Here is a 13,261-nt window from a genome sequence, read left to right on the forward strand (position 1 = left end):
TTTTTCTGTGTATATAGAGTTATATTAACTGGTATTCCTTATAGACCTAAAAATAATGCCTTTGAGTAAATTCTTAGTGGACACCAGTGTTTTCACATATGCTTCTTAGTCATTCAGTCATTTGTTATTTTTACCCTATCTGCAATAAAAACGAACAGAAGTTTCTGAAATTATTTTAAATGTGTAAGCTTGTAAGGGAGTAAGGAATGATACTAGGGCTCAAAAACAAAGCAATCCGTTTCACTTCCATTTAGGATATGGAAAGCTGCAAGAGAACATCACTTTCATTCTAATAACAGTAGGTTATCCCCAAAATCCACACAGTCATAACTTCTTGAGCACATCAGAGCTGGTCATAAGGCAGCCAAGTGAGCTGAATTCACAAGAGTAACAAACCCCTCTGAGGATAGATGGGATGGAGGAACACTGACTTGGTAGAGCATAGGAAGAAGAGGTGCCCACCACATAAAGTAGTTAGCAGTATCAGCTAAGATCTTAACAAATTTTTAAAGGGTGGCTGTGGGCTAGCACAGTTTATGTGTTTAGGATAACTTGTAGGTTAGACACAGAGGAGCTTTGCATCCATTTGCAAGCTCTTTTCCATACGTCTCCACTGTTTGCTCTGTGAGATAGACTGGGGGACAAGGCAGGAGATTGGAGAGCATCTCTCTTGATGATAAAGGTTTGGTACTGATGAGCTGCTGCTGAGGGACAGGAGCCAACTCTGCCCATGTTCTGAAAACCTTCTCCTTTATGAAGCAAAAGTCTAAGCTGCGGAGGGAGAAGCAGTGAACTTCCCTGCTTCTGCAGCCCAGGTGAAGTGCCATTGCTTCAGTGGGTGTGGTAGGAGCAAAACCCACTTGCCTCTGGAAGAGAGGTAGAAAACCCTCACTCCTCCAGAACCATGCAAAGATCACTTACTTCTGGGAGAAAGGTGGGAGCATAAGCCTTTTGACACTAGGGGCTGGGTGTGGAAGGCAGGAGATGTTAGACCTAGGACCCTGCACTGATAAAAAGCAGAGGTCTGCCACCAGTGGGGATAGGGCAAGAAACTTGACCCTGGCAAAGGTTCCCCTCCCACACCCCAAGATACAAAGTTATAGGACAGGAACGCTGAAAAAGTTACATTCCTGAGGCCCAGGCTCAAAGACCCTGCCCAAGATGAGGCTGGACCAAGATATCTGAGAATCCTCTACATCCACCATTAACCTAGTGTGTAGTAACAAGCAACAGTTGTCCTTCTAGAGAAGGGACAAGAGTGTGGAGAGAGACCCCCTGCTGAAAACTGAGGGTGGAGCAGGAACACTGAGGAAAACCCTTTGGCATCTGAGGCTGCACGTTAAACAAAAGGTAATAGTGGCCCACTATTGGAGGTTTGAAACCTGTGGTGCTGTGATTGCCATAGCAACAAAAATCCTCAAACCCAGCTCCATTGCTAACTAGACTTACTATTCAGCCCCCTGTACTTAACAGCTTAGCAGAGGAGGAATGTTCATTTCTGAGCATAAATACTATTACCTCTATTGTCACTGAATATCCAGCATTCAACATTTCAAAATCAAAAATTTCTGGGCACACAAAATAAGGAAACTTACCAAAACATAAAACAACAACAGGTCTAGTGTCAGAGAAGACCCAGATATTGGAAATATTAGGGAATTTAAAGTAACTGTGATTTATATGATAAAATATCCACTGAAAAAACAACATGCCTGGATGTATAGGGCATTTCAACAGAGAGAGGATCTATAAAATAATCAAATGAAAATGCTAGAAATAGGCAGGTGTGGTAGCTCATGCCTGTAATCCCAGCACTTTGGGAGACCGAGGCGGGCGGATCACCTGAGGTCAGGAGTTCGAGACCAGCCTGACCAACATGGAGAAACCCCGTCTCTACTGAAAATACAAAATTATCCGGGCGTGGTGGTGCATCCCTGTAATCCCAGCTACTCAGGAGGCTGAGGCAGGAGAATCACTTGAACCCGGGAGGCGGAGGTTGCAGTGAGTAGAGATCACGCCATTGCAGTCTAGCTTAGGCAACAAGAGCGAAACTCTGTCTCAAAAAAAAAGAAAAAGAAAAAAATGCTAGAAATAAAAATGATATCTAAGATGAAGCATTTCTTCAATGGACTTATCAGCAGTTTGAACATGTCTGGTGAAAGAATCCATGAACTTGAAAATAGAAATTATCTAAACTGAAACATAGAGATAGAAAATAGAAATTATCCAAACTGAAACATAGAGATAGAAAAGAGTGAAAAATTAGAAGAGAACATCCAATGGCTTTGAGACAGCATAAAAAGATCTAATATATGTGCGATCGGCATCTCAGAACGAGAAAAGAGAAACGAGAAGGAAGAATTATTTAAAGAAATACTAGCCAGGACAAAGCATAGATCTAAGAAGACCAGAGGACTCCAAGCAGAGTAAATGCATGGGAGCGCACGTGCGCGTGCACACACACACACACACCCTCTCCCCTAGACACGTCATAAACTGCTGAAAATAAAAAAGGGATAATCTTGGAAGTAGCCAGAGACGAAGGTGACAATTGAACAGACTTCTGATCAGAAACTATGTAGTCTAGAGGACAAAAGAATATCATATTAAAAGTACTGAAAGTGAAAAGCAAAAATTAAAAAGTCAACTGAAATATATACCCAGTTAAAATATCTTTCCAGGATGAAGACAAAGTAGCTTTTTTAGATAAACAGAAATTGAAAGAATTAATTATATCAAATCTATACCGCAAGAAATGGTAAAGGAAATTTTTTTTTTTTTTTTTTTTTTTTTAAATGGAGTTTTACTCTTGCTGCCCAGGCTAGAGTGCAATGGCATGATCTTGGCTCACTGTAACCTCTGCCTTCCAGGTTCAAGCAGTTCTCCTGCGTTAGCTTCCCAGGTAGCTGGGAACAGGTGCAGGCACCTGCTGCCATGCCCAGCTAATTTTTATATTTCTAGTAGCAACAGGGTTTCACCATGTTGGCTAGGCTGGTCTTGAACTCCTGACCTCAGATGATCCACCCCCAAAAGTGCTGGGATTACAGGTGTGAGCTACCGCACTCGGTTGTAAAGGAAATTCTTTAGGTGAGAGTAACGTGATACCAGATGGAAATTGATTTACATGAATAAATGAAGAGCACTGGAAATGGTAAAAATTAGGGTAAATGTAAAAGAAATAACAATTCTACACAAATTCATTCAGAAAATAAAGGAGGAGGTAAGAACTTCCTGATAAACTTTCAGGCCAAACATTACCCTGATGTATATATACTCATGAGTGTAGATGCAAACACCCAAAATATGAGAAATCAAATCCAACAATATATCAAAAGCATAATAATACATTATGACTAGTCAGAGTTTATCTCAGGAATTCAAGATTGTTTCAAAATTTAAAAACTAATCAGTATAAACCATCTTATCAGAAAACTAAAAAAGGAACACCACCATCTAATCTCAGTAGATTTAGAAAAAGTATATGACAAAATCCAACAACTATTTCTGGAAAAAAAATCTTAGCCTGGTGTGATGATGCACACCTGTAATCCCAGTTATTAGGAGGCTGAGGCAGGAGGATCTCTTGAGCCCAGCAGTTTGAGTCTAGTCTAGGCAAGATAGTGAGACCGTGTCTTAAAATCAGGCCTGTTGTGGTGGCTTTTGCTTGTGATCCCAGCACTTTGGGAGGCCGAGGCAGGTAGATCATGAGGTCAGGAGTCGAGACCAGCCTGGCCAACATGGTGAAACCCTGTCTCTACTAAAAATAGAGAAATTAGCTGGGCATGGTGGTGGGCATCTGTAATCCCAGCTACTTGGGAAGCTGAGGCAGGAGAATGGCTTGAACCCGGGAGGCGGAGGTTGCAGTGAGCCGAGATTGTGCCACTGCATTCCAGCCTGGGTGACAGAGCGAGACTCCATCTCATAAATAAATAAATAAATAAATAACCCCACAACTCAGTAAACTAGGAATAGATGGGAGCTTCCTCTGTGAAAAACCTACAGGTTCACTTAAAGGTGAAAGACTTTTTCCTAAGATCAGGAAAAGGCCAAATGTGTCTGCTCTTACCACTTTTGTGTAACAGTATACTGGACATTCTAGCCAGTAGAGTAAGGCAACAAAAAGAAAAAACATTCACATTGCAGAGAAAGAAGTAAAGCTGTCTTTTTTTCTCAGATAACATTATCATATGTAGAAACCTACAAAAGAAAAATACTGGAACTTCCAAGCGAGTATAGAAAGGTTGTGGGATACAATATCAATGTACAAAAATCAATTGCATTTCTACAAACCAGCAACCAACAATTGGAAATTGAAGTTTTTCTTAAACTATCAAAATAGCATTAAAATATGTAATACTTAGAGATAAATCTGGTAAATGTTATATGAGATCTATAAACTGAAAACTATAGAACATTTCTGAGAGGAAATAATGAGAGAACTAAGTGAACTGAAACGTAGATCATATTCATGGATCAGAAGACTCAATATTGTTAATATGTCAGTTTGCCCCAGATCAATGCATATGTTTAATGCAAAATAATCACAATTCAAGTAGGTTAGATTTTTGTAGGAAATGACAGACTAATTCTAAGATTAATATGAGACTGTAAAGGACCTAGAATAGCCAAAACAACTTTGAAAAATAGGAACAAAATTGGAGGACTTATATTACCTGATTTCAAGACATAATATATAGCCACAGCAATTAATACTGTATGATTGGTGTAAAGACAGATAAAGTAATCAATGAGACATAGAGAAAGTTTAAAAAATCTCACACCTACCTCACAGATTGTCAGTTTGTTTTTGACACAGGGGCAAAGGCAATTCATTATAGAGAGGATAGGCTTTTCAAAACATGATGCTAAAACAGTTTGAAAAATAAATCCATGCCTTGCTCCATATGCAAAAGATAAAATAGATCATAGACCTAAATGTTAAAGACTGAAATTATTAAAACTTCTAGAGGAAACAATAAGAGAAAATCTTTGTGACCTTGGGTTAGGTAAAAGTTTCTTACATATGACTCTAGAAGCATGATCCTTAGAAGAAAAATTTGATAAATTAGATCTGTTCTTCAGAAGACACTATTAAGTGAATGAAAAGTCAGAATGGGAGAAAGTATAAATCACATAGATGACAAAGTACATGTGTTCGGCGTACATAAAGAACTTCTCAAAACACGATAATAAAACAACCCAATTTTTAGAAATATGGAAAAATTTTTAAGATGCTTCACCAAAGAACATTTGCAGATGGCCAGTAAACATAAGAAAAGATGTTCAACATTATTAGTCATTAGGAAAATGCAAGTAAGTCTCCAACACACTTGTTAAAATATCTGTACTAACAATAACAAAAAAAAAACCAAAAACAACAATTGACCATACAAAGTATTGTGGAAGATTGTGGAGCAACTCAAACTCCCTTACACTGTTGGTGGGAATGTAAAATGGCGCAACAACTTTAGAAAACAGGTTCTCAAAAATTTAAACATACATCTACTATATTACTCAGCTATTTAACTCCTAAGGATTCAGAGAAAATGAAGCATCTTTTCATATAAAGTCTTATACATGGATGTTCATTGCAGCTTTGCTTGCTATAGCTAAAACTGGAAACAGCCCAAGTATCAGTCAACCGTTGATGGGTAAGTCAATTGTGGTATAACCATTCAGTGATATAATGCTCTGTACATATTCTGGTTATGTGTTGAAATTTCTTCTTCCACTCTGTGGCTCCTCCTGATGTTTTAGATTTTGTTTTGTAAACAACATGATTGGATTTTATTTTTTAATCCAATCTCACACTGTATTTTAATTAGAATATTTTCCCATTTACATTTAATGTAATTGCTTAGGTCATCTTACAATTTGCTTTTTTGTTTTGCCAACTGCTCTATGTTTCTATTTCTCTTATTTATTTTATTTGAATTGATTAAGTAGTTTTATTATTCCACTTTCCCCCTCTTCTGTTAGCTTGGAAGTTACAGACTCTTTTACTTTTCTTGTGTTAGTGACCTTAGACATTACAAAAAGGACATATTATCAAAGTCAAATTTCACTGGTGTTTTTACTGTCTTCCCAGATAATAATACAAGAAGAACCTTACAGTTCTCTATTTAATCCTCTTCTGACTTATATGTTATTGTTGCTAGCTATTTTATTTATCTATTTCAGGTCTCCTAGATATTGTTGTTTTATCTAACCAATATCTATTTAGATTTACCCACATATCTGTCATTTTTTATTACCTATAGTGTTTCCATTTGGAATCTTTTTTTTTTTTTTCTGCCTGAAGAACACCTTTTAGTATTCAGTACAAGTCTGCTGGTAACAAATTATCTTTGTTTTTGTCTTTTTGAAGATGTCTTCCACATGCATTTTAAATAGATGTTTTTATTAGCATAGGATTTTACACTGTGTATCTGTAGATTTCTAGAAATATGGAGGCATATTTATGGCTTCTTGACTCTGTGGCTTATTTTCTTTGGCCAATTTTGGAAAATTCTCAGATATCTTTTTACATGTGCCTCTGCCTAATCTTCTCTCTCTCCTCCTTCTAAGACTCCAATTTCATATATATTAGACATTTTTATAGTATTTCCATGTCCTTTATCTTCTTTTTTTCATTTCCATCCTTTTTTCTGTTTGTGATTCATCGGTGTTTTATTCGAATACACCTTCTGTCTCACTAATTCATCTGTATCTAACCTGATTTTTATTTTGATTATTGTATTTGTCTAGTCTAGAATTTCCACTTAGCTCTTTAAAATCTGCCATGTTTTTTATATCTTAGAGAATTCTCTGTTGAAATTCTCAATTGTATCTTTTATCCTCTTGAACCATGTATGTATCATATAGCACCAGTACCTGGAGCTCCTTTTGGTATGTGTATATTTTGTATTGTTTCTGCTTATTATATTATCTCCTCCTGTGTGTTGAAATTATTGATTATGTGCTTGGTCTTGTATTTGACAAACCTTTTGTAGAAATAGTTTGAGGCCTAGGATGATATCTTTCTCATGAAAGGAATATGTTTTCTTCTGGCAGACACCTAACTGCACTAGCAGTAGAGTCTTACTTAACCTGATTTCAGGTACTGGATGATTTGAAGCTGGGCTTCAAATTGTTGGTGTGACATTATGTTTATAGTAGCAGTAGCAGGATGGTGGAGCTTACATTCTAACTACACTGTTAATTCTGTACCAAAAATTGTAATAACAGCTAACAGCGAGAAGTACAAGATGCTCTAAGAGCACCTAATAACAGGTAATCTCCTCTGGGGTGTTAAGAGAAGGCTTTGCTGAGAAGTGACAGCTGACATGTATGAAGAGAAATAATTAGACGAAGGGCAAGATAAGGGGAGATAGGAAAGCAGACATTCCCAGCATTAAGAAGGAAACAGAAGCATGCAGACTGAATGCAGATTCAAAGAACTGAGAGAAAATCAGTGTGCCTAGAGCATAAAGCAAGAGGAGTTGCTGAGACAGTGAAAAAGCCCAAATTATGCAGATCCTTAGGTGCATTATGTAAGAGAATATTCAAATTACAGTTTTAAATGCTTTGAAATCTCATGCTGACTGTAAAGTCAAAAATGAATCAGAAAAGAGTGATGTAGGATGGAATGGAAGGGATGTAGTGGATGAGGATCACTTGGAATCTGTTACCCTTACCTGAGCAAACCTTCAAAATAGCTTGGATTAGGGTGGAAGTAGTCTGGTTGGAGAGGTGGATGGATTAAAGAAATAGATAACAAAACCAGGACTATATGAGCAATAAAAAACCAGTAGTATCAAGGATAACTCCTGAAATCTTGGTTTGTAAACCAGGTGGGTAACAGTGGCACACACTAAGATAGGAGACTAGAGAAAGCCCACATTAGGACAAGAGACTGAAGGAGGCCCAGATGTCCAAGGAAATACCATAAGCTCAATTTTGAACTTGTTGCCTTTGAGACACCTTTGAGACATCCGAAGTAGAGATTGCAGAGAGTTGTATATACAGATCTGATACTCTGAACAGGTCTGCCAATAAAAAAGTAAAATTTATACAGATTACATTTAAAGTCATTTGTGTGGAAGAGATTGTCTACAGAGAAAATGAAGACCAAAAGTGGAGAACTGCTATTGGAAACATAATTTTATACCAAGAAAATAAGGAAGCTTAAGAACTAGAAGTGTAAATTGAGGACATATATCACAAAGGTTTTGGTAAAATATTTAATTTTAAGTTCCTGATTACTTCTAATGTATCGTTAGAAAACAATCAGTTGATCTATGTGGATGTGGAGATAGTGACAGGGTATGGTAGAGGGGTATGTGTGCACAGAGAACCTATGCAGGTATATAAATAGAAATGTTGGGGTTAATCTCATTTTAAGATTAAATCAAGAAGGAATAATAACAGGAAAGGGAAAGGGAACTTCCTCTTTCAATAAAGGCAGCATAGGTAACTCTAATCAACTCTCTTGGCAAGGATAATTTTTAAAGCTGAACAAAACATAAAAATCATCTGCATACAAGCCTATGGAAAGTAACAAGGTAGTAAAACATTACCCTTCCAAGATCGAAGAGACAACAAATATCCAGAAAAGTGAACATGTAATTTGGGGCCTGCTTTGGGCCTGGGGGTATTTGCTGATTCTAGAAGAGGGACTTGAGGGACTGAGAGCCTAAGTGACTTCTCTGACAGCCTTGCAGAGTCCCTGGTAAGCCCCTCTGCAGTAGGAATAAGGGCAATCCTGAATAGACTGTCCTTTGCAGGGGAGGACAGCCCAGCTTCAAATCATCTAGTACCTGAAATCATGTTAAGTAAGACTCTACTGCTAGTGCAGTTAAGTGTCTGTACATTGTTAGTCCTGCTCATTGCTGTGTCTCTAGGTCTCCAGCACCTAGCAGCACAGTGCCTTGAACATAACTGAGCATTTGAGTGAGCGTATATAGTCAACAGGAATCACTCAAATGAAGAGATCCTTATCTTTGGCTTCTTTCCAATTTCCCAGAATACATAGTATGATGCTGGGACTTGAATGAAATTAAAATGATATTATCTTCAGAATTAGATTTTCTTTGGGCTACTTTTGAGAGAGATTAGGATAGAAGGTGAAAGTATTATGACTGACTTGGGGGGAAAAAAGTCCTATTTCCTCTTGCTTATAGATATTTGCTAGACTTTCCATGGCTGCTTTTTTTCTAAGAGAACTGTGTATAATTTTTGGAAAAAATATTGAATTAATTAAATATTACTACAGTGAATCATTTGGAAGGAATGGTTCTTTATAGCTGTAACATCCATTAAAAAGATATTTCTTTGAAAAGCACATCCTTTCTTTGCAAAGTTTTGAATTGCAGGTTATTTACATATTTTAAGCCTAAATTATGAAATTCCTGTGATTCTGATTTATTACGTTTAAAAATGACTTAGCAGAGTACTGCAGCCAGAAGGCTCAGTTGCAAAACCATGGTCTTTATATTGATTTGTTTGTTTTGGTGTTCTTACGATTTTGCATGGCAGCATATTTTATTGTATATTTGCAATAGTTACATGATACTTACTATTGATATTTCCTTTATGGAAAGAGTTCTTAAGGACATTTTTATGTGTACCTCCTCATTAACCTTGCTAGTCACTGAAATACAAACTTAGGAATGGTAAAACATATCTCCCTTTGTTATTTCTGTTTATTGTCTTCACTTCATTCTCCCGCTCAGATTTTGATTTTCAGTGATCTCATCTAGTCCTTTACACCCTTTATTTTAGTGGTGGAATGTGGCAATCAGGGATAGGGAAAATAATGAGGTATAATCATTAAAGGTATCTTAGAACCTGGCATATTTCAATTATTCATATTTAACCTATTTGAAAGTCTTTTATAAATATGATTTTATAATGAAGAGGGCTGTTACACTATTATGTTAATTACTAAAAGCTCCCACATTTATAATCTTTAATACCCCAGATATTTTATATGTCCCAGATATTTATTATTTTAATATAGAAGTCCCTATTATTCAATTTCAAAATAATCAATACTATCTCTAAAAATACACAGATATTGTGTAATTTTAGAGTTCCTTTACTTTTTACTAGCACTATTCATGATAAATATATTTTTCAGTTTTATTCAATAAGATTCTGTTCAGAATCTGTGAAACTTAAATACTTGCTCTTTTGGAGTAAGCCGATGATTTATTTAATGCTTTTCTATGTTGTGTATTGTAAGGAGAAATATCTTCCTGATGGATATAATAAGGGCTTGTTGGAGACAGAGCTATTTCCCTCCCTGCAAGGAATGTATTATGTTGTTTTACAAAATGCTTTCTTGCACCACTCATGCTAACTAAAGAGCAAATTTAAACACAGACATGTTTACTACACTTTCCTTCCTTGAATGGGTACAGTTTTTAAAACTTGGAAATGTACCATTAACTCTTAATGTCTCATTTCATTTTTGAGGAATTCAAGTTGGGATGCCAGCCGTACTATAGTAATGTAAGAGGAATGGTAACTGGCATTAAGGCATGCACTTAAGCAATAGAGGAATTTACTTTTCAGTGTCTTCCAAGGTCCATGAGGATGCACACTTATTTATCCAGAGAGTATGGATCTCACGTATGTTTGTCCAGAGGGTGTGACTCTGTGGAGGAGAACACTTACTGGTAAGTATTGAACTCTTATTGTATTATGTTTCAGAAAAATATGTTTAGAAAATCAGTTGATTTTTAGCAGTGATGAAATCTCTTAGTCTGTGCTGGTTTCTTAACAGTGGACAGTCCCAGATGTTGAAGTCAGCACAACAAGAGAAAAACCCAAATCCTGATAAGACTTGAGGATTTTTCGAAAATTAAATGCAAAATAGTTGGGGCAAATGTTGCTGCGGGAGTCAAGACTAAGTAATACAGTAAGAAGATATGAAGTTGGAGAGCTTCTCATGTTCTTCTTTTGTATAAAGTTTGCATACGTACAAAACCCAGGACTTTAATGACTTTAAGAGGGGGCAGAATTGCATCTCTTGGAATTTAACAGACTCATGTGAACTGGAATGTACATTGTGGCCCTCACAATTGATTTTAATATTTCTTTGCAAAGTCCTTTCTGTTTCTAAATAAAAGCTGTGCCTTCTGAAACCTGTAAGTGATGTATACTGGCCACATCAAATCTTTTAAAAGTGTTTTCCAAACCCAAAATTGTTAGTGTGGAACAAATGTTTCTTTTGGGAACACTAAAAGAAAGGGGTATGGGAGGATTGATTTCAGAGACCAATTGCTGCTTCTGCTTTATACTCTAACTTTCTTACCCTCTTTCTCTCAGCCAAGAACTCTCATGATATGTAATTGGCTTTTGGTTGAAAAAACATGTAAAATAATGTTTTTGTGTGTGATACAAAAGTTTAGAATAAAACAAAAACAGCCACTCTAATATGTGGTAGGTTTTCTGGCAATTAACCATAGCACATAGATATTTGCCACAGGAAATGCCACTGCCAGATCTTCCACACCATGACATGAAGGCTTAGCATTGTTTTAAGTCATGCCTTAATAAATGATGAATGGAAGTGCAGAGTCCGTGAGTAAGAATTCAGTGCTTAGGAGTGTTTTTGGCATCTGGTAGACAATTGTTTGTTAGAGTTGCCAGTTATTAGCTCTCTGGCCTTTATCAAAGTGCTTTACTATTTTGTTTCTTCTGCTGTAGATATCCCTATGTTATCTCCTATTGTGATGACTGGCAGTGTCCCACTGTGCTAAATCAAGAAGACTGGATATATAGGTCCAAATCATGGTTATGGAGATGTTAGGGTGGAAGACAGCAGTGTGGACATGATAGAAAGAGGATTGAGAATACATTTCTATGTGATCCATTTTTGCTTTGCCTTCTGTCTAATTCTGCCAGTTCCTAATCTTTAGGACTCACCTCAAAATCTCTTGAAGCCACTTTTTAGAAGATGTGCAAAATGTGTGTGTAGGGAGAGAGCATCAAGAGCAGAAAGAGTAGGTGAGAGGGTAAGAGATATTTAGTCACCCAGCAGCTGCTTACTGAATGCCTGCTGTGTGCTACGAGATGGGGATACATGAAGCTTTTGGTCCAGTTGTGAAAGATAGGCCATAAACAAATAACCATGTTGTATATTGGATGATAGTAATGAATAAACTGGTAAAGGTGGGTAGTGAGAGCTGGGGTAAGGAGATGAACTCAACTCGAAGTAGGGTCATCAGGGAAGGCCTCATTGAAAAGGTAGTATTTGAGTAGAGGCTTGAAAGAGGTAGGGGAGCCAGCTATATGGAAATCCAGGAAAAGGGGAACTGAGAACACATACTGTAAGTCATTAAAAGGACTTTGACCTTTCCTTTGAGTGAGATGGAAGCCCATTGGAGAGTTTTGAGCAGAAAAGTGACATTATTTGACTGATTTCTTAAAATAATTCCTTAGGCTACAGTGTAGAGAATGGATAATAGAGGGACAGTGATGGAATCAGGGACTGATTAAAGGTTTTTTGAGTAATTGAGGCTGGAGAAGATGGTGACTTGGACTAGGGTGGCAACAGGAGAGGTGACTAGTGTTCAGATTCTGGATCTGTTTTGAAGGTAGACCCTTCAGGATTTATTGGCCTTTTGACTGTGGGGAGTGAGGGATTGAGAGGAGTTAAGGATGACCCCATACTTTTTGGGCTGAGCAGCTGGAAGGGCAGAGATGTCATTTACTATTTATCAGGATGAGGAAGATTACAGGAGGAGCAGGTTTTAGGGAGAGATCAGTAAAGGTGTGAGCAAATGAGATTCCAACTAGATATCCAAGGATAATGTAGACAGAAGACAGTGGATATACAATGGTAATTATTTAAATGTTCATTTTGCACAAGTTGATAAATCATAAAAGTTCTATTTAAATGATTTAAATCTCCATGAAGATGTTGCTATAATTCACATTTTATTGATTAGGAAATAATGCAGAAGGATTAATATTCCTAAGATCACTGATATGAAACTTTGTTTTATGACTAAGTTCCAGGTTCTACTGACTTTATTATATTATAAAATAGGCATAAAAGTGAAATTTTCATTATTGCCATAATTGATTAAACAAGTAATACTTCTAGTTGCCTTTACATTACACACACACACACACACACACTCACGCTCTCTCTCTCTCATAGAGAGGTATAGGTAATATCTTTGAGGCTTATGTAGAAAGATAGTTTTTTTGACCTTTTGGTGTGTTGAAAGCATACTATAATGTAGGTTTTAATTTTGGATATACATTT

At 36.8% G+C, this 13,261-nt stretch overlaps 1 protein-coding gene across 9 annotated transcripts in view; it reads left to right on the forward strand.

The window, feature by feature from the left end:
- The window catches only part of PPP4R4 (protein phosphatase 4 regulatory subunit 4), a 105,887-nt gene that overhangs the window by 42,107 nt on the left and 50,519 nt on the right, over window positions 1-13,261 (forward strand). The window contains exons 4-5 of one of the 9 annotated variants that reach the window (XM_037984439.2): window positions 10,558-10,661; window positions 10,769-11,129. The exons of 5 other annotated variants lie outside the window; for them this stretch is intronic. In XM_037984439.2, the coding sequence (XP_037840367.2) occupies window positions 10,558-10,661; window positions 10,769-10,832 (168 nt within the window). In that variant the 3' untranslated portion in view covers window positions 10,833-11,129. Of the gene's footprint in view, window positions 1-10,557; window positions 10,662-10,768; window positions 11,130-13,261 lie in introns of those variants that run through there. 3 more of the 9 variants (XM_007987693.3, XM_037984438.2, XM_007987692.3) reach the window with 3 other exon arrangements.

The sequence above is a fragment of the Chlorocebus sabaeus genome, chromosome 24 (assembly GCF_047675955.1).
Source record: "Chlorocebus sabaeus isolate Y175 chromosome 24, mChlSab1.0.hap1, whole genome shotgun sequence".
Classification (NCBI taxonomy): domain Eukaryota; kingdom Metazoa; phylum Chordata; class Mammalia; order Primates; family Cercopithecidae; genus Chlorocebus; species Chlorocebus sabaeus.